The following is a 22,739-nucleotide window of genomic DNA, read 5'->3' on the forward strand; positions in this document are numbered from 1 at the left end:
CACCTCTCTCTATGGTCAGAGGAGGGAAGGAAGGGAGGCCGGCAGCGTCAGACGGCCAGCTCCTAATCATAGAGTTGCACCAGGGAGGCGCTCCTTGTTTCCGTTTCCTGTCAGAACTCCGCCCTCGCCCTGGGGAAGCTTCTGGGCGGACGCAGTGCATTGTGGGAAGTGCAACTCCCCTCGCTGCTGGAGGAGCTGTGTCAGACGTTCCGTCAAGATGATGGTGAGTGGGGTCGGCGCGGCCCGGGTCATCCGCCGCCATCCGTCCCGGGGACGGGCCCTCGCTTCCCGACAGTGGCTCCCGTGCCTCTAGCGGGCTCTAGCCGGCCGGGATCAGCCGTTATTTGGCGGGGAGGGGATGACGGGCTTTAGCTTGAGCGGCGGGGAGCCGGAGCCGCCCCGCCCCCCAGTGCAGCCCGGCGGCAGTGATGGCGCGTATCGCTGCGGCCTAGTCCTAGGGCGGCTCATTGAGCAGGGTGCGGGCCGGGAGCTGGGGACAGGCTGGTTACGGTGGTCTCACGGAAACTACCAGTCCCGACAGGCAACGCGCGCAACCTTGGAGCTAAGCTGGTGGTTGTCCGGGACGCATTGCACTTTGGGAATTGTAGGTTCTTGTTCGAAACGTCAGAGACGCTGAAGGAAGCCTCTGGCTACTAAAGTGGCCGTTACCCTGTCCGTAGGGCAGTTCAACCCCTTGCATGCTGGAATCTGTTGTCCTGCCTCTCCCTGATACACCTGCGGGAGCCCGTGGTTGTCTGATCAGGGTGCTGCGGTCTAGGCAGAGCATTGCATGTTGGGAGCTGCAGTCCTTATGGTTTCCACAGTTCTGTTTTGGAGGTGGACGCATCTTCTCTTGATTCTGGCATCTGTCGTCCCCACGTTGATCAGACCAAGGGTGCTGCATTGCAAAGCCCACACCTGTCATCTGGGTGAAGGTCTCTTTCCCTGGCTAAGCTAAAGGCAGCCCTCAGAATTTGCATAGACTGGTATAAAAGAATGATTGCATTGCCTGTAACTTGGCTTTCTTCAAAGGTAGCAGAACGGATTTTCTGTATAAACTTCCATTTAGGGTTGCTCTGACAGAGGTATAAGAGTCTTGTTTCTATTCACTTAAAACTTCAGGTTATATCTTTAATTCTCACACTGAATCTGCCCCATAGCTTGGTAAGGGCAGTGTTGTAATTATTCAAATCATAGTGGGCTTGCTATAAAACAGCTTATTGCCGATGGGTCAGTCTCTCGCTTTGCTTAGGTGTTGGACTAGCTTTCTCTTTAGGCAGTACTTTGCTCTGATTTTTCAAAGGTAATGAGAGATGAAAACCAGTTACTGGCCCACAGCGTGTAAGGGTCAGAGGTATGGGACCATCCTAGAGCATAGAGAAGATACATTGGTTGCGTGTTACCATGGTCTTTTAGGATTCTGCAGTTATTCTTTTAAGAGCATAAGAATGGCCACATGATTAGACTAGTGGCACATACAGCCTGATGTTTTGTCCCTAGCAGTGATCAGTGCAGATGTTTCAGAGAGAATGAATAGGATAAGGCAGTTTTGAGTGATTCAGCATCTCTCATCTATTCCAAGTTTTCTGGTGGTTGGAGGTTGAGAACCACTGCTCTAGGTGTCCCTAATCCAGGGGTGCATGAATGCCTGGGGTACAGAGAGGTGCTCCAGGGTATGTCAACTCATCTGCATGTTTGCTTAGTTTACAACAGGCTGCAAAAGTGAAGGCAGTTACAGTCTTGCTGTCTCTGCTGTGTACTGAATGTACTGCTACTGCTACTTAACTCTTGTGCTCCAAGTAGAGCATAGGTCATCTACGAGTCTCCTCCACTTCACTCTGTCTTGAGACAAAGCTTCTAGCTGACTCCAGGAGTACCCCAGTGGTTGTCCTTCAGTCTCAGTAAATCTTCTCCATGTTGTCCGAGCTCAGCATCATTTGCATTTTCTTTGTGGGGTCCAGTGTGAGAGCTTAACTGACTATGCTGGATGATGGTTTTCTGAGGGTGTGGCCAAGCCATCCTTACTTTCTTCTCTTGATGAGTGTCAATTGGTTCTTGTCCTGCTCTGTTCCAAAGCTCCACATTTGTGACAAAGTCTTGCCATTTGATCTGATGGATGTATGTCTGACCTCTGTTTATGAATGTCTGTAGCTTGTGACAAATTTGAATCATCTCTCCCTGAGTTAAAATGGGTTGTCTTAGGGTTAACAACCCTATCCGTAAAAATACAAACGTTACAGAGCCATCTACAAAGAAACCTATAACCGTGAAATGTAAATACAGTATTTTATAACTAAATTGTTTAGTAATAGTGTGGCCGTGACGCTTTGGTATATTTGTGTCTGATTTTGTTTTTAGATGAAGTGAAAGTTGGGGTACACAAGACAAAGCAGACTCTTGAAAAGGATACAGTAGTCTGGAAAGGTTGTGAGCCACTGCCCTAGAGCATGGGATCATGTCCTTGGTCATCTTGGCTAACTTCTAGTGTTGGACTTATCCTGCATGAACTTACCTTTAATTTTTTTGCTCTCAAGTGTAATTTATCTGTAGTGTTGACGTTGGCTAGTAGTCTTCCCTTGTAGCCAGATATGGGAGTCCCAAAATGTACCATCTCAGGCCTTGTTTGCACTGCAGGATTCAGGACTTGTTTGCATGCAAGATGCTACAGTGGCACAGCTGTACAGCTTAAGGGTAGACACTACTTACGCCAGTGTTAGGGGTCCTCCGGTTGGCATAGGTCTGGGTAGGGAACCTTCTTCCAGTTCAGGACCACACAGCAGTGAGAAATAAAATAAGGTTATTAAACTCCCTGAATGACCTGGCTCAAGAGCTGCTTGTGCTCCAGTGCTGATGGAGAAGAGGCCCCTGAGGCTTGGGGCTGCCGGCACTCGCACTGCATTCAGGGTGGAGGTGAGGTGCAATGAGAGTTTCTGTGAGATGGATCCACGTAAGATGGGGGCTGGATCTGGCCTGTGGGCCATAGGTTCCCCATCCCTGGCATAGGTAATCCACCTCCCCCTGAGGTGCTAGTTAGATGGATGGAAGAATTCTTCTGTTGACGTTGGGCTCTCCACAAGAGTGCTTCAATTGGCTTAAGTAGGGCCCCTGGGCAGGGTTTTCACACCCCTGAATGATGATTATGCCCCTAATTTTCTCATGTAAATCAGACTTTATCTGCATTTTTGGTACCGCCATCGCTGGGTACAGCTGTGCTGTGGCAGTAGTAGCAGTGTAAGAGTAGATAGGTCTTGGGCGTTCATACCACTGTGTCTTGTAAACCTGTTGAGAGATTTTTCACGACACAATGGTAGAAATGACTTTGCCCTGTCCAGGACTCCAGCAATGTTGGTCTGTGTTGGAGTAGTGTGGATGTCATGTATCTAGTGCAGAAACAGTCCAATGTGGAAGCTGAAAGGGATTCATTTCATTGTGCTTCATGCTATTGAAGGAACAGGAGTTCAGACTCTGAGGAGGCTTACGGCATACATCCACTGCAGGTAACCAGATTTAACATTAACTAGAGCTGCTCATTACGCTGCATTTGGTAAAGCGTGGTTGTGGTCCAGAAGGAAATGGGCCCTCATTTTGAGTCTTGGTTATCCATCATGTTACGGCGTATTTTCCAGACCAAATCTAAATTAAGGCTAAGTCTAGTTTAGGGCTGTTGACAGGTAACTGGTAGGGACTGGAGCAGGCCTCCTGCATGGGGTGGGCAGGGTTTTGCCCCAACCCGACAGGGCCACTGCATGTGGGCGCATTCCAGCATGGTCACAGCAGCACTGCAGGCAGGGAAGCTCCAGCTAGGCTGGAGCAGCCCCAGTTCCAGTGGCTGTCCCTCAGCTGTCCCCATTCCCCCTGAATTGGTTAGCTGGTAGGTTTACCTACCCTTTAACCAGCTAACAAGTTAGCCCAGTTTTACATGCCTTGTCGAGTTCAATAATGTAAAAGTTAAAACCAGTTGAGTATATCACTACAGGCATTCGAAATTCCTGGTGTTTGAAGTCAAGATCAAATTCAGAACCCCAAGTAGCTGGAAAATAGGGAAATCCTTTGTTCTAAGACATTCAACCCAATCTTCAGCATAAAGCCAGAAGAGACCGTTAGCTCCCCTTGTCTGACCTGACCTGAGTAGCATGGGCCATTCAGTTTCGCACAGATGCTCCAATATTGATCCCACTGATCTTAGGTTAAAGCATTTCAGTCCTCAGGAGAGTAAAACTTTTGTGCGCCACAGGCGGGTGTCAGGAGATCTGTCCTTTCTCTGTCCCTGTAGTGTGTCCAGCCTTTTGTCTTCCTTTCTTTGATATTTTGAACCAAAGACTTATTTTGCAGGGCCTAGTTATGGAGGAAGAGGTTTTGTAGGCTCAGGCCCCTGCCATAGAAGGCAACTTTGGGCTGATTTTTTTTAAAGCTATTTTGTTTAAGAAGTTGATTGACTTTGGTGTCAGCCTTAGATACAGAATTGCAGGCAGAGACTCTGTAACACAGTAAACTGATTTCCTGAATTGTTCCCATCAGGAAAAATGACTTATTGGATAATACTACTAAGTCGAGCTGAGGAAGTTAAAATATTGATACGCACAATTATTTTTAGGGTGACTAGTTGGCTTATTGAAATCTGAGTGAAGAATTAGCTAATATCTCCTGTCTTTTCAGCCCACACCAGTTATCTTGTTGAAGGAAGGCACAGATACCTCTCAAGGGATTCCGCAGCTTATAAGTAACATCAATGCCTGCCAGGTTATCGCAGAAGCAGTTCGCACCACTCTCGGCCCCCGGGGCATGGACAAACTTATCGTTGATGACAGAGGTAAGTGTAAAGTATCGTGAGTTCCCAGTGTTGCCTGTTGACACTTCAGTTTTACCAAGTGTAAGGCAGTGTCTTTAGCATCCCTGTCTAATGCATAGTATAGGGTACGTCTGTATTTGAGAAGGGTGGGGGGACCCATACTGAAGATTAGCCCTGCTGTGCCAGGTTGTTTGGCTCTTTGGTTATGCGGTGTATCTCCGCACGGCGTAAACAGACATTGCTGAGTCTTCTCTTGTTTCACAATTAAGCTCAGGGTTCAGTGGTAGAGCGGGAGGACGGGTGTGAGATATGAGACCTGAATCAGAGGCTGTGAACCAGAATCGGCCCATGTATTAAAACAGATGCATACAAGTTCACTGCCAGTATGTGCATATGACAATTGCTGCTAGCGTACTAGGGACTAGGTATTGAGATAAATACAGTCCAGATAATACAGATACATCCCAATCTAGTACAGAATAAGAGAGTTTGACAAAATAATGAATGAAGATGCTTTGTCCAAAATACCAAGAATGAGGGTTGATCGCAAACAGCGGTCGTGCAATATGGAGGATGGTTCATTGTTTGTGCATCCCAGTTATTTGTCTTGATCTACGGGTGCTGGAGTACCTCTGTAGAAACTTTTGACCAACCAAGTAGGCAGCCGAGGGTCCCACTGGTGACTGAGCTAGGTCTGTTGTAATGAGCATGTGTGTGTTAGTGTACCTGCAGACGTAGACTTAGGGAGCTAGCACTGTGCTTCATTGACCGTAAACCTGTTGGAATACCTTCTACAGCAAACCAAGTCCGTGGTTTTTATGTGTAACGTTGAGGTCTGACAAATGAGCGGGTTGCATTGTCTGCTGCTAATAGTGATAACGTTGGAGCTCCAAGGACAGAAGCCTGGACGTCTGACTAGCATTACTGCAGTGATGACATTCCAGCCTTCAACACTTAACAGGTTTCCTTCTATGACAAGCTAGTATATTAGCACCTAATGACCTAGCACACTGCAGTTGTAAAACAGCAGTAAGCTGCCATATCAGTTAGACATGTAACAAATAACCAAAGAATGGGAAGGAAGGTGGGGTGATGGTGATGTCATCAAGCAGGGTTGTGAGAGGCACTCTAATGACTTATTATAAAGTAAATGCTTGGCTACATTAAGATAAGGACATCATTCAAATTCATTTTGCTTTTCACCATTTGTATTGTTTTTGCATTTTTTCCTCAGTTGGGACTGTGAAACTGACCCGTCCAGTTCTGTCCTTTTCAGTTATTTTGAAGTCACTAGTCAGTCACTTTCCATTAGTGGGAGTGTGTAGAAATACAACTGTGAACCTGTTCCTAATCATGTCAAGAAGCAGTCATGGATCTGAAGGAAGGTTGTCTTTAATGGAGGACTAAGGTTTTGAGTCTCTTCTCATTGAAGTCAGTGGCAAAGCTCATAGTGGTACAGGAACAGACATTTTAGAAAATTTATAAAAAATCTTTCTATCCCAGCAAACAATCGGGGTGGGAGTGGGGTTTGGCAGCAGCAGGCGGCATCTGTTTTTCTTGAAAAGTTAAATAGAGACACAGTGTGTTAAGCTAATCAAAATACTAATTAACTTGACTTGAGTTCTAAACAGCTTTGTCAGATGCTGGAGTTCACACCTGCCTTTGGAGTGGAGAGGCGGGTGTCTTCAGTCAGGAACTGTGGACTTAATTCTTTTTTAAAACTTTTTTAGGCAAAGCAACTATCTCAAACGATGGTGCCACAATCCTGAAACTTCTTGATGTTGTCCATCCTGCTGCAAAGACTTTAGTGGACATTGCCAAATCTCAGGATGCAGAGGTAAGAATTTGAACAGCTGTGCTCCTGAACCATAAGCACATGAGGACAGAGGGCGCATTCTGTGACATACTGGGATACCGAGTGTGGCTTGGGGGTTGCTCAGCTCTGGAAGACACGGGCAGTATGAGTCTCTGTGAGGGTATGTTTATGCTTACTGAAAGATTGACCCTGACAGACATTGATATGCTGCCTGTGTCTTCCAGAGCTGAGCAACCCCCAAACCACACCTGGTATCCTAGTATGTCATGGGACGCGGGGTTCAGTTTCACCCACCTTGTGGGGAAACGTTAAATTGAGTTTTCAGGGCACGACAGTCAACCCCTCTGCTCCTCATTATTGCTAAGAGTAAGGGAGGTTGATGGGAGAATTTTTCCTGTTGACCTCCCTCAGTGAGGATGGCCAGAGAAGTCAGTCCTGGATGCCTCAGTTACAGCTATGCAATTGTCGTAGCTGGAATTGCATATGTAGGACCAACTTTCAGGTTTAGTGTGGACCTGGCCTGAGTCACATTATGCCTGTGTTTGCATCCCAAGTATGTAGACCTCATGCTGAAGGGGGGGGGATGTTTTACTCAAACTGCTATGCTTGTGCAGTGTGATGATCTTGTGCTAGTGAAGAACCTTTAGGATGTGATAGTGATGCATATTGCCTTGTATTTCAGGTTGGGGATGGCACAACCTCTGTGACTATGCTGGCTGCAGAATTCCTGAAACAAGTGAAGCCCTACGTGGAGGAAGGTTTACATCCTCAGATCATCATCCGAGCCTTCCGCACTGCAACCCAGCTGGTAGGGAAATGCATAGGCTAGCAGGGCATCTGCTTATTAGCACAAATTAGAATGCCTTTGATAGTGATTCTGTGCCAGAAGAGGACAAAAATCATCCCTAAAGTGAACTGGGGTTGGCGGGGAACAACAGAAGCAGTAGCAATCCCTTCCGTCCCCACTGCAAAATGTCAGCAGACTTCTTTAAAACACAGCAACAGCCAGTACCTTTGTCATCTCCATTGTTATTAGGGCTCCTTTCTTAACCAGGCTGAATGTGGGACAGCTGACTCACACGAGGATCCTGTCCAACGTGGTCAGAACAAAGCTTCTGAAGGTAGCATTGCGGGATAAAGTCCTTTTGTAAAGAAAGTGAAAATAGTTTTCTACCCCATCCCATCCTCTGTGACCATAGGAATTTTGCTTGTATAATGGGGTCTACACTTCCACTTTAGTGTACCTGAATTACACACGCTGCTCTAGCGTATTTCGTCTGCTTCTAAGTCAGGTTTCCTAGCACAGCTTGTGTTGAAAGCACTACACCAGTTCCAGTGATTATATAGATCATGAGGGTTTTCTCCAGCAGCAATGTTTAAGGAGCTGGTCCTTGATTACTGGACTTGAAGCAGTAGGATAGCTGAACTGCTTGCAGGATAGGTCTATCAGTGGCTATTAGTGAAGTGGTCAGGGACGCAAACCTATGCTCTTGGGGTTTCTCAATCTCCAACAGCCACAAGCTGGGACTGAGTGGCAGGAAGGAGCACTCAGAATTGCCCTGTTTTGTTCGTTTCCTTTAAAGCACATGGCACTGACCAATGCCAGGGACAGGATGCTGGGCTGGAAGGAACATCAGTCTAGTCTACTGTGACTTTATTTGCTTACAATTTGAGCTGCAGTAAAAGTAGCAATGAAGGCTGAAATACCAGAATACACTGGAGGGCTGAACAGCTTTTTAAAGGTGAGTTACTAATTTCAGCTACTGGCTTTTGTTTTGTCAGGCAGTGAATAAGATCAAAGAGATCGCAGTGACAGTGAAGAAGGAAGATAAAGAGTAAGTTCCCATTTGAGTTTGCGAAGCCTGTTTGTGACCAGAAAGTGTATCTGCCCCAGTAAGCATCTGGCTGGTTCAGAGGCATTTTGAAGGGTTTTTTTTGTTGTTGTTTTTAGCTGCATTTTATGCAGTCCTTGGTTGAAGATTCCAGGCCATATTGAGATATGGAGTCAGCTTCTGCAGCCACTGCTTGATTTTCTGTTTTCCCCCACCCCCCGGCTATGGAATCTGTAGATCTGACTAATATGATGCTGTGCTATATCTCCCAAGCTGCCACTGCTGCAAACACCATTGTTTGCCAGCTTGGGTGTGTAAGGCGAGGTACCTAAATAAATGGTCTGACTTTTCATGCTGGCACTGAGCCACTTGCAGCTCTCCCTGAAATCAGCAGGTGTCTTAAATGCGTAGCCTGTCTGAAAATCAGGCCACTTACCATGTGTGTCGCTGTATATACCACAGCTAGTAACTCTTGGTCCTAACAAACAGAGCTGCTCTAATGAGGAGGGAATGTTGCCCACTGAAGAGTTTTTATAATTTCTGCTAACTGGGGGAAAAGCTCTTGCATATCTGTCAGTGGATATAAAATATAGTAGTTCTGGGAACCTTTTGTAAGCAACATGGTCCGTAAAGGTTCCTCCAGAGTTCTCTTTGCTGCCCTCGTACAACATCTAACGAGTAGTGTAAACCAAAGGTTTCAAAATGGCCTCTGCTTAGGGTGGGTGTCCCGTTTGAGATCCTTGGGGCCTGCATTTCAGAACAGCAGATCACTTGCAGCATTCAGGGACTTTGGTTGCTGAAAGCTTATGATCTGTGGACCCAGCGTGTTTGACGCAGGGCTCTGTAAATTAGAGGCACCCTTTTTGAAACTTTGGGCCTTAAATACTGCATGCCTCAGTTTTCCTGTCCAGAAAAGGGGACTAATACATCCTCATTTGGGCTCAACAGGGCGTGAGGCTTAAGTGCATGTGAAATGCTTTGCAATCTGGCAAAGGGCGTTAATCCATACGCAAGATGTGACTTTTCTCTTGCAGAGAGCAAAGAAGGCTGCTGGAGAAATGTGCTGCCACAGCCCTCAACTCAAAGCTGATCTCCCAGCAGAAGGATTTCTTCTCCCGGATGGTGGTAGATGCCGTCATGATGCTTGATGAGTTGCTGCAGCTCAAAATGATCGGAATAAAGAAGGTGCAAGGAGGTGCACTGGAAGTAAGTTATATCCGTGTTTCTTGTTAGCACAGAGGAGTTCTTAGGATATGTATGTTCAGCAAAAAAATCCTGTGGCAGGCTCTTCTTTGCTGAGTAGACATACCCTTATAGCCCTAATCATTGGGTCCCGCTCTTGGGTATGCAAGCCCTCATGCAAACATAACCTCAGAGAGCCAACAGTTATTTGTTTTACCTTCTCTGTGTAATTACTCACCTTAGTTAGCAAACATGCAGGAGAAGATAAGGTTGAGTGTCTGTCGCATCTCCTAGCCAGAGCCTCTACTGCGCTGTGAGAGGCAACCCTGGGTGGGAATGGTGATTTCTACTTTTCTAGCTTTCCATATACCCACTTCGTGCAGGGATGAAGGACTCTACCAGGCAGTTGAGAAGTTGAATCTGCAGCCCTTTTCATGATAGCAGTTCTGAGTTACTTGTAGAACCAAAGAAATGTAACGTTTTTGCTTACATGTGAAAGCCACCCTTGGAGCCATACTGCAGTGGGACTGGTCCTGTTTTGGCAGGGGGAGGGGTTGTCCATTTCCATTTGTTTATGTAGTTTCTTAGGCTGCCCATTTCCATGGTGTGGGAACATTTGTACTACATAATATTCAACATACCTACCTTAAAAGGGTTGTCCTAGAGGGAGGAGGTGGTTGGTGCTGCTTCAGGCTTCATCTACGCTAGACCTTACAGTCGATGTGGTTCTAGCTGAAGTAGTTGCGTTGCCAGAATCGACGTATCTGCAGTGCACTGTAAGGTCTGTCCTCACTGAGAGAGGTCAGTGGAAGTGTTTCTCCCACTGACCTCTCTTACTCCTCGCGAGAGGAGGAGTACCGGGGTTTGGCTGCCAATCCCAGAGAGATCAGTTTTGCTCATCTGGTAAAGATGCACAAAATCAAACTCTGGAAGATTGAGCCTGAACAGGTTAATCTCCTGGTAAGTATAGACAAGCCCTCAGTTTCTGTTATATCTGAATCCACTGTAGGTGGTGACTTAGTTGTCACTTCACCTCTGAAAAGTTGAACCTGTCCCAGTCTCTATGCTGGGATTGTTTCTGCCTATAAGTATTTCATAAAAGCATTTCCTTGGAGACTAGAGATCATCACTTTGCCACTATCTTGCCCAGACTGTTAATGTAATAAGTCAGTATTGGTTCTGCCTGCACCCAGCCATAATTGAGGGGCTATCAGCATTTTGGGGAATCACAGAAAACTCCCCCCAGCTGACCTCAGACAGGGAAGACCACCTCATTTCCTTACTTTACAAGGAAGATGAGTTTAGCTGTTCCTGGCAAGCGCTACAGAGAATGGAAGCTAGTTTTGGAAGATGTTGTTTGCCCTTCAATTTGGTTTTGAACAGTTTATGGGATAGTTTAGAGACTGGGACTTTTCAGTCTAGAAAAGAGGAGACTGAGGGGCGATATGGTAGAGGTATATACAATCATGAATGGTGTGGAGAAAGTGAATATAGAAAAGTTATTTACTTGTTCACATAATAGAAGAAATAGAGGACACCAAATGAAATTAATGGGTAGCAGGTTCAAAACTAATAAAACCAAGTTTTTCTTCACACAGCGCACAGTCAACCTGTGGAACTCCTTACCAGAGGACGCTGTGAAGGTCAGGACTCTAATAGAGTTTAAAAAAGAGCTCGATAAATATTTGGAGGTTAGGTCCATAGATAGCTATTAGCCAGGGGTGAGGTATGGTGCCTAGCCTTCTGTCGAAGGCGGGAGATGGATGGCAGGAGACAAATCACTTGATCATTGTCTTTGGTTCACCTCCTCTGGGGCACGTGGCATTGGCTACTGTCAGCAGACAGCATACTGAGCTAGATGGACCTTTGGTCTGACCCAGTATGGCCGTTCTTATGGTGTCTGTTTTGGGAGGGTTTAGCAGGGCAGGTCTGTGAGCCTAGAGAACAATGCCGCATCCTGCTTTCCAAGGTGTCCGTTGAAGACTTGAGCTTATTCCTCACCCAGGATGCTTGAAGGTTTGGGACCACCTTGGGGGCCATACTTGTACACCCTAGTGAAGGCTTTTGTGGCTTCAGCAGCTCCTCCTGGTCATGATGGATGTGCTGCATGTGGGTTCTGGTTACTCAGGATGGATGCTGCCAGCACATGGATGTTGTAATTCAGAGGCTGGAGCTACGCCCTGACTCTTCACAGAGAGCAGGAGAAGGCAGTGGCATGAAAAGGTGCTGGCAGATTCTGAAGGCCTGGTGTGGAAGCCTGGTTCTAATGGCTCAAGGCTGTACTTTCCTGGGGTAGCCTACCTTGCAGGAAGGACCCTGCTGGGGAGACGTCTGTGTGGAAGTTAGTGGGTAGTTAGAATCCTAGGTCTGGAAGGGACTTCAGGAGATCATCTAGTCCAGCCTCCTGCTTCAAGCAGGATCAACCCCCACTAAGTCATCCCAGCCAGAACCTTGTCACGCCGGAACTTAAAAACTCGAGGGGTGGAGAATCCACCATCTCTCTAGGCAACGTATCCCAGTGCTTCACCTCCCGCCTGGTGAAGTAGTTTTTCCTAATATCCAACCTACTCCTCTGCCTCTTTAACGTCAGACCATTACTCCTTGTTCTGCCATCTGACGCCACTGAGAAGATTTTCTCACTCTCCTCTTTAGAGCTCCCTCCAGGAAGTTGAAGGCTGCTATTATATCACCCCTCAGTCTTCTCTTCTGTAAACTAAACAAGCCCAAATGTCTCAACCTCTCCTCATAGGTCACGTGCTCCAGCCCCTTAATCATTTTTGTTTCCCTCTGCTGAATCTGCTCCAGCAAATCCATATCCTTTTTATACTGGGGGGCCCAAAACTGGACACAATATGCCAGATGTGACCTCACCAGTGCTGAATAGAGGGGAACAACCACTTCTTTAGAGCTGCTCAAAATGCTCCTCCTAATGCACCCCAGTATGCCGCTAGCCTTCTTGGCTACAAGGGCACCCTGTTCACTCATATCCAGCCTTTCATCCACCATAACCCCTAGGTCCCTTTCCGTCGTCCTGCTGCTGAGCCAGTCGGTTAGAAAGGGGTACCTTGGGGGAGAAGCACAGCGTTGACTTTTTTGTCCATTGCAGAGTGTTACAAAACTTCCACTGGTAGAGGCAGCATTGGGCGAACCAGAAAAGACCCAGTGGTGAGGGAGGTGGTTGAGCAGGGTTAAACATCTTCAGAGAGTCCGGATGGTAAAGGCAGAGAGTGAGTGGAGAGCACTGTTTGAGCTTGAGGTTTTTGTGCAGTGCCTTTTGGTGGGAAGGATGAGCTGGGAGAGGAGATAAATATCTGCTCCTTGTGTTCTGTAAGCGCAGGGTAGAGCAAACAGAATCGCTGCCCTTTGGTAAATGGCACTTTGCTTTGTGTGCTGGCTCTGAAGCAGAAAGTCCTGCTGGTGCTCATTAACCCCGCCTGGCTAAACCCAGCGTCAAACCCTTCCTTTCAGGAGTCGCAGCTGGTGGCTGGAGTTGCCTTTAAGAAAACGTTTTCTTACGCCGGGTTTGAGATGCAGCCGAAAAAGTACGACTCCCCCAAGATTGCCTTGTTGAACATCGAGCTAGAGCTGAAAGCAGAGAAGGACAACGCTGAAGTGAGAGTCAACAACGTAGAGGTAAGGGCTGAAAGGGAGGGGCAGGTCCAAACCACGCGCTCACTTCCGGTGCAGAATGTGGCTTTTCTGATTACATCAGAGTCTCTTCTAAACATCCTGGTGGAGGAAATCTGCTCTTCCCTCCTGGAGGAGAGTTGATTGTTGCCCTTCCCCATGTAACTCACTGCATTATGTACCCTTGTCCAGCAAGCTCAGGTTGAAGTGCATCGCTGGCCTTATTTAAGGTCTGTGTGTCTGGCCAGGCTGTTCCAGCGGAAGCCCCCTGTTCCAGCTATGCCTGTCCCCCGCAGCAGTTTCCCTGGCCAGTATGGAAAACACAGCACCACTGTGCTTTTGTCTAGCTCAGTAATTCCCGGGATGCTCATGCCACTCCCCATGACCTGTTTGGACACACCTCTATTAACGTGACCCCAGGGGTCTGAGGGAGGGAGCGAGAGCCCTGTGATCCAAACCCAAACAGACCTTGACCACAGGATCAGGTTAGAAAACCTGTGCCCCAGGGGGTTGGCCTTACTCTTCCCTTGTTGCCCAAGGGGAGGCAGGCAGCTATGAGCCCTGTTCCTGCCGGCTGATTCCACCTTACCACGCTGTCCTGTACACACTACGGAGCGACCGCACTGCCGAGCCAGCGTTCTGCCCACACAGCGCGCACGGTGCAGCTGGGCTGTGGTGGCCAGGGCTTGCAGCCGCCCCACGCTGTGCAGTGTGTACATCTGTATGGGTAGGGGGTGGGCTGGACTCATGACCCACAGTTGGGGTAAAGGCATTCCATTTGGGGAAACATGCGATAGCCCAGGGCTCATGCTGGATTTGTGCTGGTGACCAGTGTTTGGTGAAAGTCAAACTGAGCAGTGGCCTAAGTACTGATTCTCATGCATGTGAGACAGCCACTAGAGTGTCACATCCTTGGGGCCCTACTGAACTTATGATCCAGTTTGATCAGTTTCACAGCTAGTGGGTTTTTAATTTGTCAGTTTCATGTTTTTAGCTGTGTACACCTGAAATTTCACAGTATTATAAACTGGAGGGTCCTCACCCAAAGGTGGGTCTGACCTCTTTCTTCTCCTCGTCCTACACCCAGTTGCCATGCAAAGGAAAGGATAAGTCCTGTCCCTCCTCTGGCAGGGGATGTTCACCTCAGAGTCCCCAGCTGAGGCTCTCCCAGCAGCAGGGGAAGATCAAACTCATCTCCACAAATCTCCTCCAACTTCAGGAATATCTGGGACTGGAGCTTCTTGGAGGAGGGCCTGATCCTCCTTCCGCACCTCGACTGTCAGAGCAGGGGGAAGGGCAAGGTCTGTCCATCCTTAGCCCAGCATGGACTTGCAGCTAGAAGCCTCCTGGGTGGGGCAGTCCCAGCAGCAAGGGGGAGATCAGACTTCATAGGAAAGGGCTTATGTGATAATCATAGTGCATTGAAATGAGGTGAAGCTTTTAACCATTGGCACATGTAGCTTCTGATAATCACCTGGAAGGAACTGCTAGGCGTGACTAGCTGGAGAGACAGTGTTAGAGCTGAGAATTCAGGGCCACGTTCCTAATTTTTGGTTCCCACAGCAGTTGTGATCACTTGGGATCCCCTTGCGTTTTATGCAGGAATAGAGGGGTAAATATCGGTGTCTTGGCTGCGTTACATTCTGATTACTGAGGTCCCGATTAACTTTCTATGAAAAGGGATTTTCTTTGCTTTCTGTCCTGAATGGTTCTAGAGCGTTGCTCTGTCTGGTTCAGACCTTGGCCGCCCAGCAGCGGCTGTATTTTTATTAGCGTCTGGGGTGATTCTTCTGTGTCTGGCTTTCCAGGGTGAGTACTGTGGAGAACACAAGATAAGCCACTGCCGACATGGTTCTCTGTTGTAGCATGTGCTGTCTTCAGTTCCTTGTGCTAACTGCTTGAGACGATCTCCTCTTCTTCTTACAACTGCTGCTCAAATATTTGTGCAATTTTTCCTTTTTTTTTTTTCCTCCCTGTTAATCACCTATTTTCAAGATGTACTGATCTGTCTCTGTCTTCCTGTCAGCCCCTCCAATTCCCTTATCTAGCTAGTCATGCTGCTTTGAGCTTTGTAACTTTCTCAACATCTCTCTATAAAATGAAGGACCTAAAATTGCCTATGACTGTTCAAAAAAAAAAAAAACGAAACAAAAAACCCAAATCTTTCCAAGTCCGTGTAAAGCAGCCTTACAGCTGCCTGTGTCTCACAAGGGATCTCCCTATACAGGTAACCTGTGATGACATTTACAGTGAAATGGCTTTTAAAGCTTGTCTTTCATTTTTTGGCTCTAGGATTACCAGGCCATTGTGGATGCAGAGTGGAGCATCTTGTATGACAAGCTAGACAAAATCCACAAGTCGGGAGCGAAAGTCGTGTTGTCCAAACTGCCAATTGGTGACGTAGCTACTCAGTACTTTGCAGACAGAGACATGTTTTGTGCTGGCCGAGTGCCGGAAGAAGATCTCAGAAGGACTATGATGGTAACTTCCCATTTGATTGTATTTTTTTAAATGAAGGATTTAGGTTTGCTGCTAACCCTTGTTAGCGCCTGGGTGCTAGCCAGGTCACTCCCAAAGCACTGCAGGAACAGTCCAGGTAGCATCAGGAAAGGGACATTACAAGTGAGGAGTTCAAAGTACCATTTCAAACATTTGGTGCTTTGCTACCGCATTGGAGGGGTTTATGAAAGTTGTGCTCTGGGGGGGTTTGTGCCAGAGGTGGCTGGAAAAGGGAACCTGTGTTCTTTTGTTGGCCTTGCTACAGTTATTTCATGGCTCTGAGCAAGTAACTCACCCTGGGATTTTTTGACAATCCCAAGGGACTTAAATGCCCATGCTCCAGTGGGAGGTGGGTACCTGACTCAGCTGTGAGAGGAGAGGATACTTGACCGACGTCACCAGGGTGCATAAGGCTTGGCTGGTGTCCACAAGGCTCTCTAAGGGTAGAGTGTTCTGTGCACTGCTTCGGCCTGGTCACACCGAGAGCTTGTACCCGCAGGACTCTGTTGTTTGTGAGGAGGGGGGTTTAACTGGTAGGTCAGTCAGGTCTTCCTAGCCCTTCATGAAGGGGCTGTGGTAGCCCAGGACATTTCTGTTTTGCTGGTTGCTCCTCGAGCCTTCTCCTGGAGGTGGCTACAGCTGATGCTGTTCCATGGCTGGGGGCGGATGGTCGGTCATTCCAGCTGGTTACAAGACTCTGTAGCTAGGCTGCTGTTGCAGAGCAGTAACCTGCTGTCTGGGCTCTGCCCTTCCACTAAAGCTGCCTTGTGTCTTCTGTATCTTGCAGGCCTGTGGTGGGTCCATTCAGACTAGCGTTAGTGCCCTTGCAGATGAGGTTCTGGGACAGTGCACACTCTTCGAGGAGGCCCAGATTGGAGGAGAGAGGTAATTATATCCTGGCAAGACCCGTTCATTGCCGTGCAGCACCTCTCTTGTCCTGGGATGTTACCGGCTGTAACAGGAACATTTACAACAGTAAAGCGGTAATTTGATGAGACGCTCAAACCCGCTGACACATCTCCATTGTTTGGCATGGCATTTGGCTTCAGGTGAAAACTAAGCCAAGGGTGTCACACCTCTGAACACCTCTTGAGGGCCGGTAGACTTCATTTAGTGCTGTATACGTACCTAGTGAGTTTCACCCTAAGCAATCCCACAGCGATAGGCCCTCTCTTCGTCTGTCGCTGAAATGCAGCCTCTTCTGGGGCAGTCCACAGCAACACTGGCACAAACGAACCTTAGTGCCATGCTGCAGTGGATATCCAGCTCTTTTATCCTGTGGCATCTCCCGGGAGAGATCCTTTTGGGGTCCAACTCCCAACATCCAAACCCCGCTTTTTCTCTCTCCCCGCTTGCTCCTGCGGGGAATTCCTCTCTCTTGCCTGAGGATTCCCCCCAGCCCATTGCAAAGCTGTCTAAGGGCTTGTCTAGAGGAACATAAGAACGGCCATACTGGGTCAGACCAAAGGTCCATCTAGCCCAGTATCCTGTCTGCCAACAGTAGCCAATGCCAGGTGCCCCAGAGGAGGTGAACCGAAGACAATGATCAAGTGATTTGTCTCCTGCCATCCATCTCCTGCTTTCGACAGAAGGCTAGGGCACCATACCTTACCCCTTAGTAATAGCTATCTATGGACCTAACCTCCAAATATTTATCGAGCTCTTTTTTTAAACTCTGTTAGAGTCCTGGCCTTCACAGTGTCCTCTGGTAAGGAGTTCCACGGGTTGACTGTGCGCTGTGTGAAGAAAAACTTGGTTTTATTAGTTTTGAACCTGCTACCCATTAATTTCATTTGGTGTCCTCTAGTTCTTGTATTATGGGAACAAGTAAATAACTTTTCTATATTCACTTTCTCCACACCATTCATGATTTTATATACCTCTATCATATCGCCCCCCAGTCTCCTCTTTTCTAGACTGAAAAGTCCCAGTTTCTCTAGCCTCTCCTCATATGGGACCCGTTCCAAACCCTTAACCATTTTAGTTGCCCTTTTCTGAACCTTTTCTAATGCCAAAATACCTCTTTTGAGGTGAGGAGACCACATCTGCACACAGTACTCAAGATGTGGGTGTACCATAGTTTTATATAGGGGGAGTAAGAGATTCTTTGTCTTATTTTCTATCCCTTTTTTAATTATTCCTAACATCCTATTTGCTTTACTGCTTTAAGGAACGCTTAGTTTGCAGCAAGCTGGGGCGCAGACCAGCAGTGCCATGTGCTAGTCTGGTAGACACGGATTGGCCGTTCATTAACCGTTCCGTGGTATGCTGTGATCAGCTCCCATTGCCAGACACGCTATGTCCGAATGCATTGCGGAGCTGTTAGCATGTGGGAGCAGGGTTTGCACACAGCCACTCAGTGCACGATGGGCTGGCATGAACTCGACTTACAGCCCAGCTTGCTGCAAACTGCCTGTTTGTGTGGAGGGGCCCAAGTGCTGGTTGCCTTGGCAGTGCTAACCCTGGACATCCTCTTGGCAGGTACAACTTCTTCACTGGCTGTCCGAAGGCAAAGACGTGCACGCTCATATTGCGAGGAGGTGCAGAACAGTTTATGGAAGAGACTGAGAGGTCCCTGCACGATGCTATCATGATAGTCCGGAGAGCAATCAAGGTATGAGGGAGCTGGCGTCGTTACCCAGCTGAGTACATCGACCATAGGCTAGGGGTCCCCTTTGAAGGGCCCTTGCGACTAGGCTGGGATCTGAAACTTACCTTTGCTAGCAAGGAGGTAAATGGGTGCAGCACCTGGGGTGGGGGGATATTTTGGGAATGCAGTGGGGGGGAACAGAGAAAGGGACAGCGTGTTTGTTTGGGAACGGGAGGGTCCTGCCATCTCAGGAGAAGCCGCACTCCTAGAATGCAGGGAACAGAGCTGGCCTGTGCTAAAGGGACCCACTGGAAGTGACACCGGCCCCTTGAAGCCAGGCCCTCCTGCATGTTGTCTGGTGTTCTCCTCTTGCACAGCCTGGGAGGCTACACCTGTCCAAAGGACGGCTGCAGGTGCCAACCCCAGTCAGCTGAAAGGTGAGGAATTCTCGGGGGCAGAATGATTCTTCTGCTCGGTTACAGTGCTGCCTTAGCAGGGTGCGCCTGACACACCTACCTGCTTCTCTCTTAGCATCCTTCAAAGCTTCTCACACTCCCTCCTGGCCCTGACGCACATCCTGGGACCCCTATGAGCAGCTGGCCGACTGAGCTGAGTCAGGGCCGGGGGCTCCAGGACAGCGTTATTTATCTGTGTCTCTTCTCCCTCTCCCCACCCATCATGTGCTTGTCTCCTTCCATAGCCAGGACTAGTGCTTTGTGGGCGTTTCTGGATGGAGTGTCACACTTGCAGCTCTCGCTGTGTTAACACGTTGACGTACGGGGCTCTCAGAGCACAAGGGCCTTGGGCACACAGTAGGAAGCAGTTTAGGATTTCGAGCCTCGTTCTGTGATTTGCCAGAGGAAGCGCAGGAGGGAGAGCTGGTAGCAGCCCTCAGAAGCCAAGCGTGTGCTTCCCAAAAGCAGCACTTCAGGGTTGTGCCACCTCTCTGGCCACATGAGAGACGTAAGAATAACTTAATTCGATACTGGCCAGGTCTGTGTCTGTCCTGAGGGAAAGTGGAGCTGCAGGTAAGGTTCCCCTTCTGGAGCGTCTCCTTGCCAGCCTGTAGGAGCCGCTGGCTCCCTGCAGAAACTACCCACAAAGCTGGCAGGTTGGCCAGTCCAGAGGCACCATCAGCCGGATCTGTGACCAGTTAATTTTGCGTCCCGGGCTTTCTCCTCTCCTGGGTAACTCCTTTCAGTGTAACTTGTGTCTGGAGAAAGGTGGTGGACTGTTTTTGCTCCGTTTCAGAACGACTCCATTGTTGCTGGTGGTGGCGCAATTGAGATGGAGCTGTCGAAATACCTCCGGGACTATTCCCGAACCATTCCAGGCAAACAGCAGTTACTGATCGGCGCTTACGCCAAAGCCCTCGAGATCATTCCACGCCAGCTCTGTGACAACGCCGGCTTCGATGCCACCAACATTCTGAACAAACTGAGAGCCAAACACGCGCAGGTGGGCTCGCCCCCTTGACAAACGTGTTTCTGGGGAGCCAATCACACTGAATTTCTTCAGTGTGCGGAACAGAGCGGGAATACAGCTGGGCCTGTGTTTCACTTGCGGTCTCTTTGATTAAGTGTACAGTGGTTGGTTTTTTGCTCAGAGGAGGAATCTGCTGCTGGTCATAAAGAGAAACGATTTTCCTTTAGAGTGCAGCTGTGCATAGAGCCGCTCAGTAAACTTACTGGGGTAGCCGTGTTAGCCTGTGTCTTCAAAAACAACAAGAAGTCCTGAGGCGCTTCATAGACTAACAGATGTTTTGGTGCATAAGCTTTTGTGGGCAAAGACGGTCTTCGTCAGATGCATGAGTTGGGGGAGGGGGGTTCAGAGGAGAATTTAAAGTGGGGGTCCTCTGAACACCCCCCCCCCCCACTCATGCATCTGGTGAAGCAGGTCTTTGCCCACGAAAGCTTATGCTCCAAAACAGCTGTTAGTCTATAAGGTGCCACAGGACTTCTTGTTGTGCCTGGGGTTTGGACTTGCTTTGAGAAGGCATCACTTGTCAGGACAGGGTCCTCTGTGTTCAAGCTGACAGTGTCAGAGTATGAAAGCTGGCAGAGTGCCGTGTGCTTTTCCAACGAAGTGTGAACCCGGCCTCCGCTGCATTTATGACCTTTATAGATCCTCTGACTTTTTTGGGCAAGAGTTAACACTTGTGTCCTGCCCAGAGCCCAGTTCAGGCAATTAAACGTCATCTCCTTGAGCGGCCCTGGAAGTTTTATTTGGCTGCAGTATTACCCTTCCCTTCCTTGTGGTGGTGCCTTGTCCCCACCCCAGAGATGGCTGCCTCTAAAGCTAGGTCTACACTAGACCTTAGGTCGATACCCAGTTCCAGCTATGGCGGTTGCATTGCTGGAATCGACTTATCTAGGATCAACTTACCTGGGCATCCCCACTGAGGGAGGTTGACTGGAGCCATCAATCTCCCTGACTTCTTGTGAGATTGAGGAGCATGGGGGTCAGCTGTTGCGTTCAGTTTCACATCTCCCCACTAAGCGTGCAAAGCGCATCCTGAAAGATCGACCCTGAGCAGGTTGCTCTCCTGTACGGTGTAGAGATACCTGCCGTAGTGTTAGCTGGGGGGTTGGAAGGGAGTGAGAGCTTGTAAAATACGACGTAAAGGGAAGTTTTTCTCCCTTTAGGTGGGGAAGATGCTAGCTGGTTCGGGTGCAGTGGAGGGTGTTAAGAGCTGTGAGTGCCAGAGACAGTGTGGTGTAGTTAGTGGTTTGTAATTGGCAGTTGGAAAATGCTGAGAGCTGCTGTGTCCCTGAAGCAAGACTGATGGCAAGTGAGCTAACAAGGAGAATTGCTGTCCACCTGCTGTACCTTCACACGGCCATCTCCCTGGCCCCTTGTCTGCACCCTCCCGCAGCTGACACTCTCTCCTGCTTTCTTCCTTAGGGAGGCACCTGGTACGGGGTGGACGTGAACAACGAAGATATTGCTGATAACTTTGAAGCCTATGTGTGGGAGCCAGCCATTGTGCGCATCAACGCGCTGACGGCAGCGTCCGAGGCTGCTTGCCTTATTGTGTCTGTAGATGAAACCATCAAGAATCCTCGTTCTACAGTAGATGCCCCTCCCGCTGGCCGCGGGAGAGGCAGGGGCAGGCCACACAACCACTGAGACCATGTCTTCGTCGGCGTTGCGTGGCGTGGGCTACAGGGCTGATGCTAGGGGCTGCTGTCTCCTAAAATCAATTCTGGGCTCTCCTTTCTAACAAACCACTGGCTGCCTGGTTATTAGATGCTTGCCAATGAGCAGGGTCATCTTAAGAGAATCAAACTGGAGTCAATACAGCAGTCTCTAGTGAAGCCCTGCTCCCCATGTCTTTAGGCAGTACTGGTCCCACTAGGTTCTTTTGTCGTCCTTCCCTTGGAAGCTGCACTGTCAGGCTCACCTTGCAGGGTTGGCCTGGTACAGAGAGTTCACGTGGCTGTTCTGGATTGTATTTATTGGTTTTTCTATTGAACTGAGGCACAAACACAATAAATAGTTACAAGCACCTTGTGGCTGGCTGTAGACTCTTGTTTTTCCAGTTGGAGTCTGCGTCGATGGGGAAACACTCAGGGCGGGGGCAGGATTTTAAAAACATGCTGCTTCTGTCAAAGACACTCAGCTCTGTGCGCAAGTTGGCAGGGTCTCAGGCAGACCTGCTCAGACGTTCTCTTTGCCTCAGAAGGCAAATCCCCCCTTTTGTTTGAGCACTCCTAGGCAGCAGTTAATGATCTTTATTTGTCTGAGTTTATAACCCATTAAAGTGAAATCCCATTTAGGGGGGATGCTGTTGCGGCACAGCTGAGGCTGTCCTGGAAGTCTGGCTGATTGCCAGGGGAAAGCTGTGAAGCACAGATGGTGTCTTCCTGCCCATCTCTTTGCTGCGGAGGGGGGTTTCCGTCAAGGAGTTCTGTGGTTGGAGAGGCTGGTGGTGGTGATGTACGACATCCTGGTACCTTATAGGCGTGGGCCTTCTTATGTAAATGCAGCGCTATTTTTCTAGGAAAAACGGTGCGGGAACTCAAGTCCTACTCTCTTCCTTCCCCCGCCCGGCCCCAAACTGCCACCAGGCTACATGCACACAAGAGAGAGCACAACCTCACACACACACACAGGCAAAAAGCCAACTCCCAGAATAGCCATAATGCCTGACACAAAACACACACGCAGTCCCAATACCCAAAATGCCCCACGCGCGCGCACACAGAGAGCGCCCACGAGCCTTACGGAAGATGCACACTTCTCCAACCCAACTGCACGCAGCACTGCCCCAAATACACCCTGGAACAAACACCCAGACACCCCCACCCCGCAAACAGGAGGGCACAAACCCACAGCCCCAGACTAGTGTCCCTCCCCCAAACCTCCCTGAGCACCGCACCAGGTCTCCCCTGCCTCCAGCCC

At 48.8% G+C, this 22,739-nt stretch overlaps 1 protein-coding gene across 1 annotated transcript; it reads left to right on the top strand.

Moving 5' to 3' along the window:
- Nucleotides 1-123: 123 nt before the first annotated feature.
- On the top strand, nt 124-21,848 carry CCT7 (chaperonin containing TCP1 subunit 7). The gene is made up of 12 exons (XM_074991652.1): nt 124-223; nt 4,657-4,810; nt 6,520-6,626; nt 7,288-7,413; nt 8,388-8,440; nt 9,472-9,643; nt 13,088-13,252; nt 15,539-15,727; nt 16,533-16,630; nt 18,227-18,359; nt 19,587-19,793; nt 21,240-21,848. Exons 1-12 carry the CDS (start codon nt 218-220, stop codon nt 21,462-21,464), a joined length of 1,635 nt encoding a protein of 544 aa, XP_074847753.1. The 5' UTR covers nt 124-217; the 3' UTR covers nt 21,465-21,848.
- Nucleotides 21,849-22,739: the final 891 nt, after the last annotated feature.

Source organism: Carettochelys insculpta, chromosome 4, assembly GCF_033958435.1.
Source record: "Carettochelys insculpta isolate YL-2023 chromosome 4, ASM3395843v1, whole genome shotgun sequence".
Taxonomy (NCBI): Eukaryota; Metazoa; Chordata; order Testudines; family Carettochelyidae; genus Carettochelys; species Carettochelys insculpta.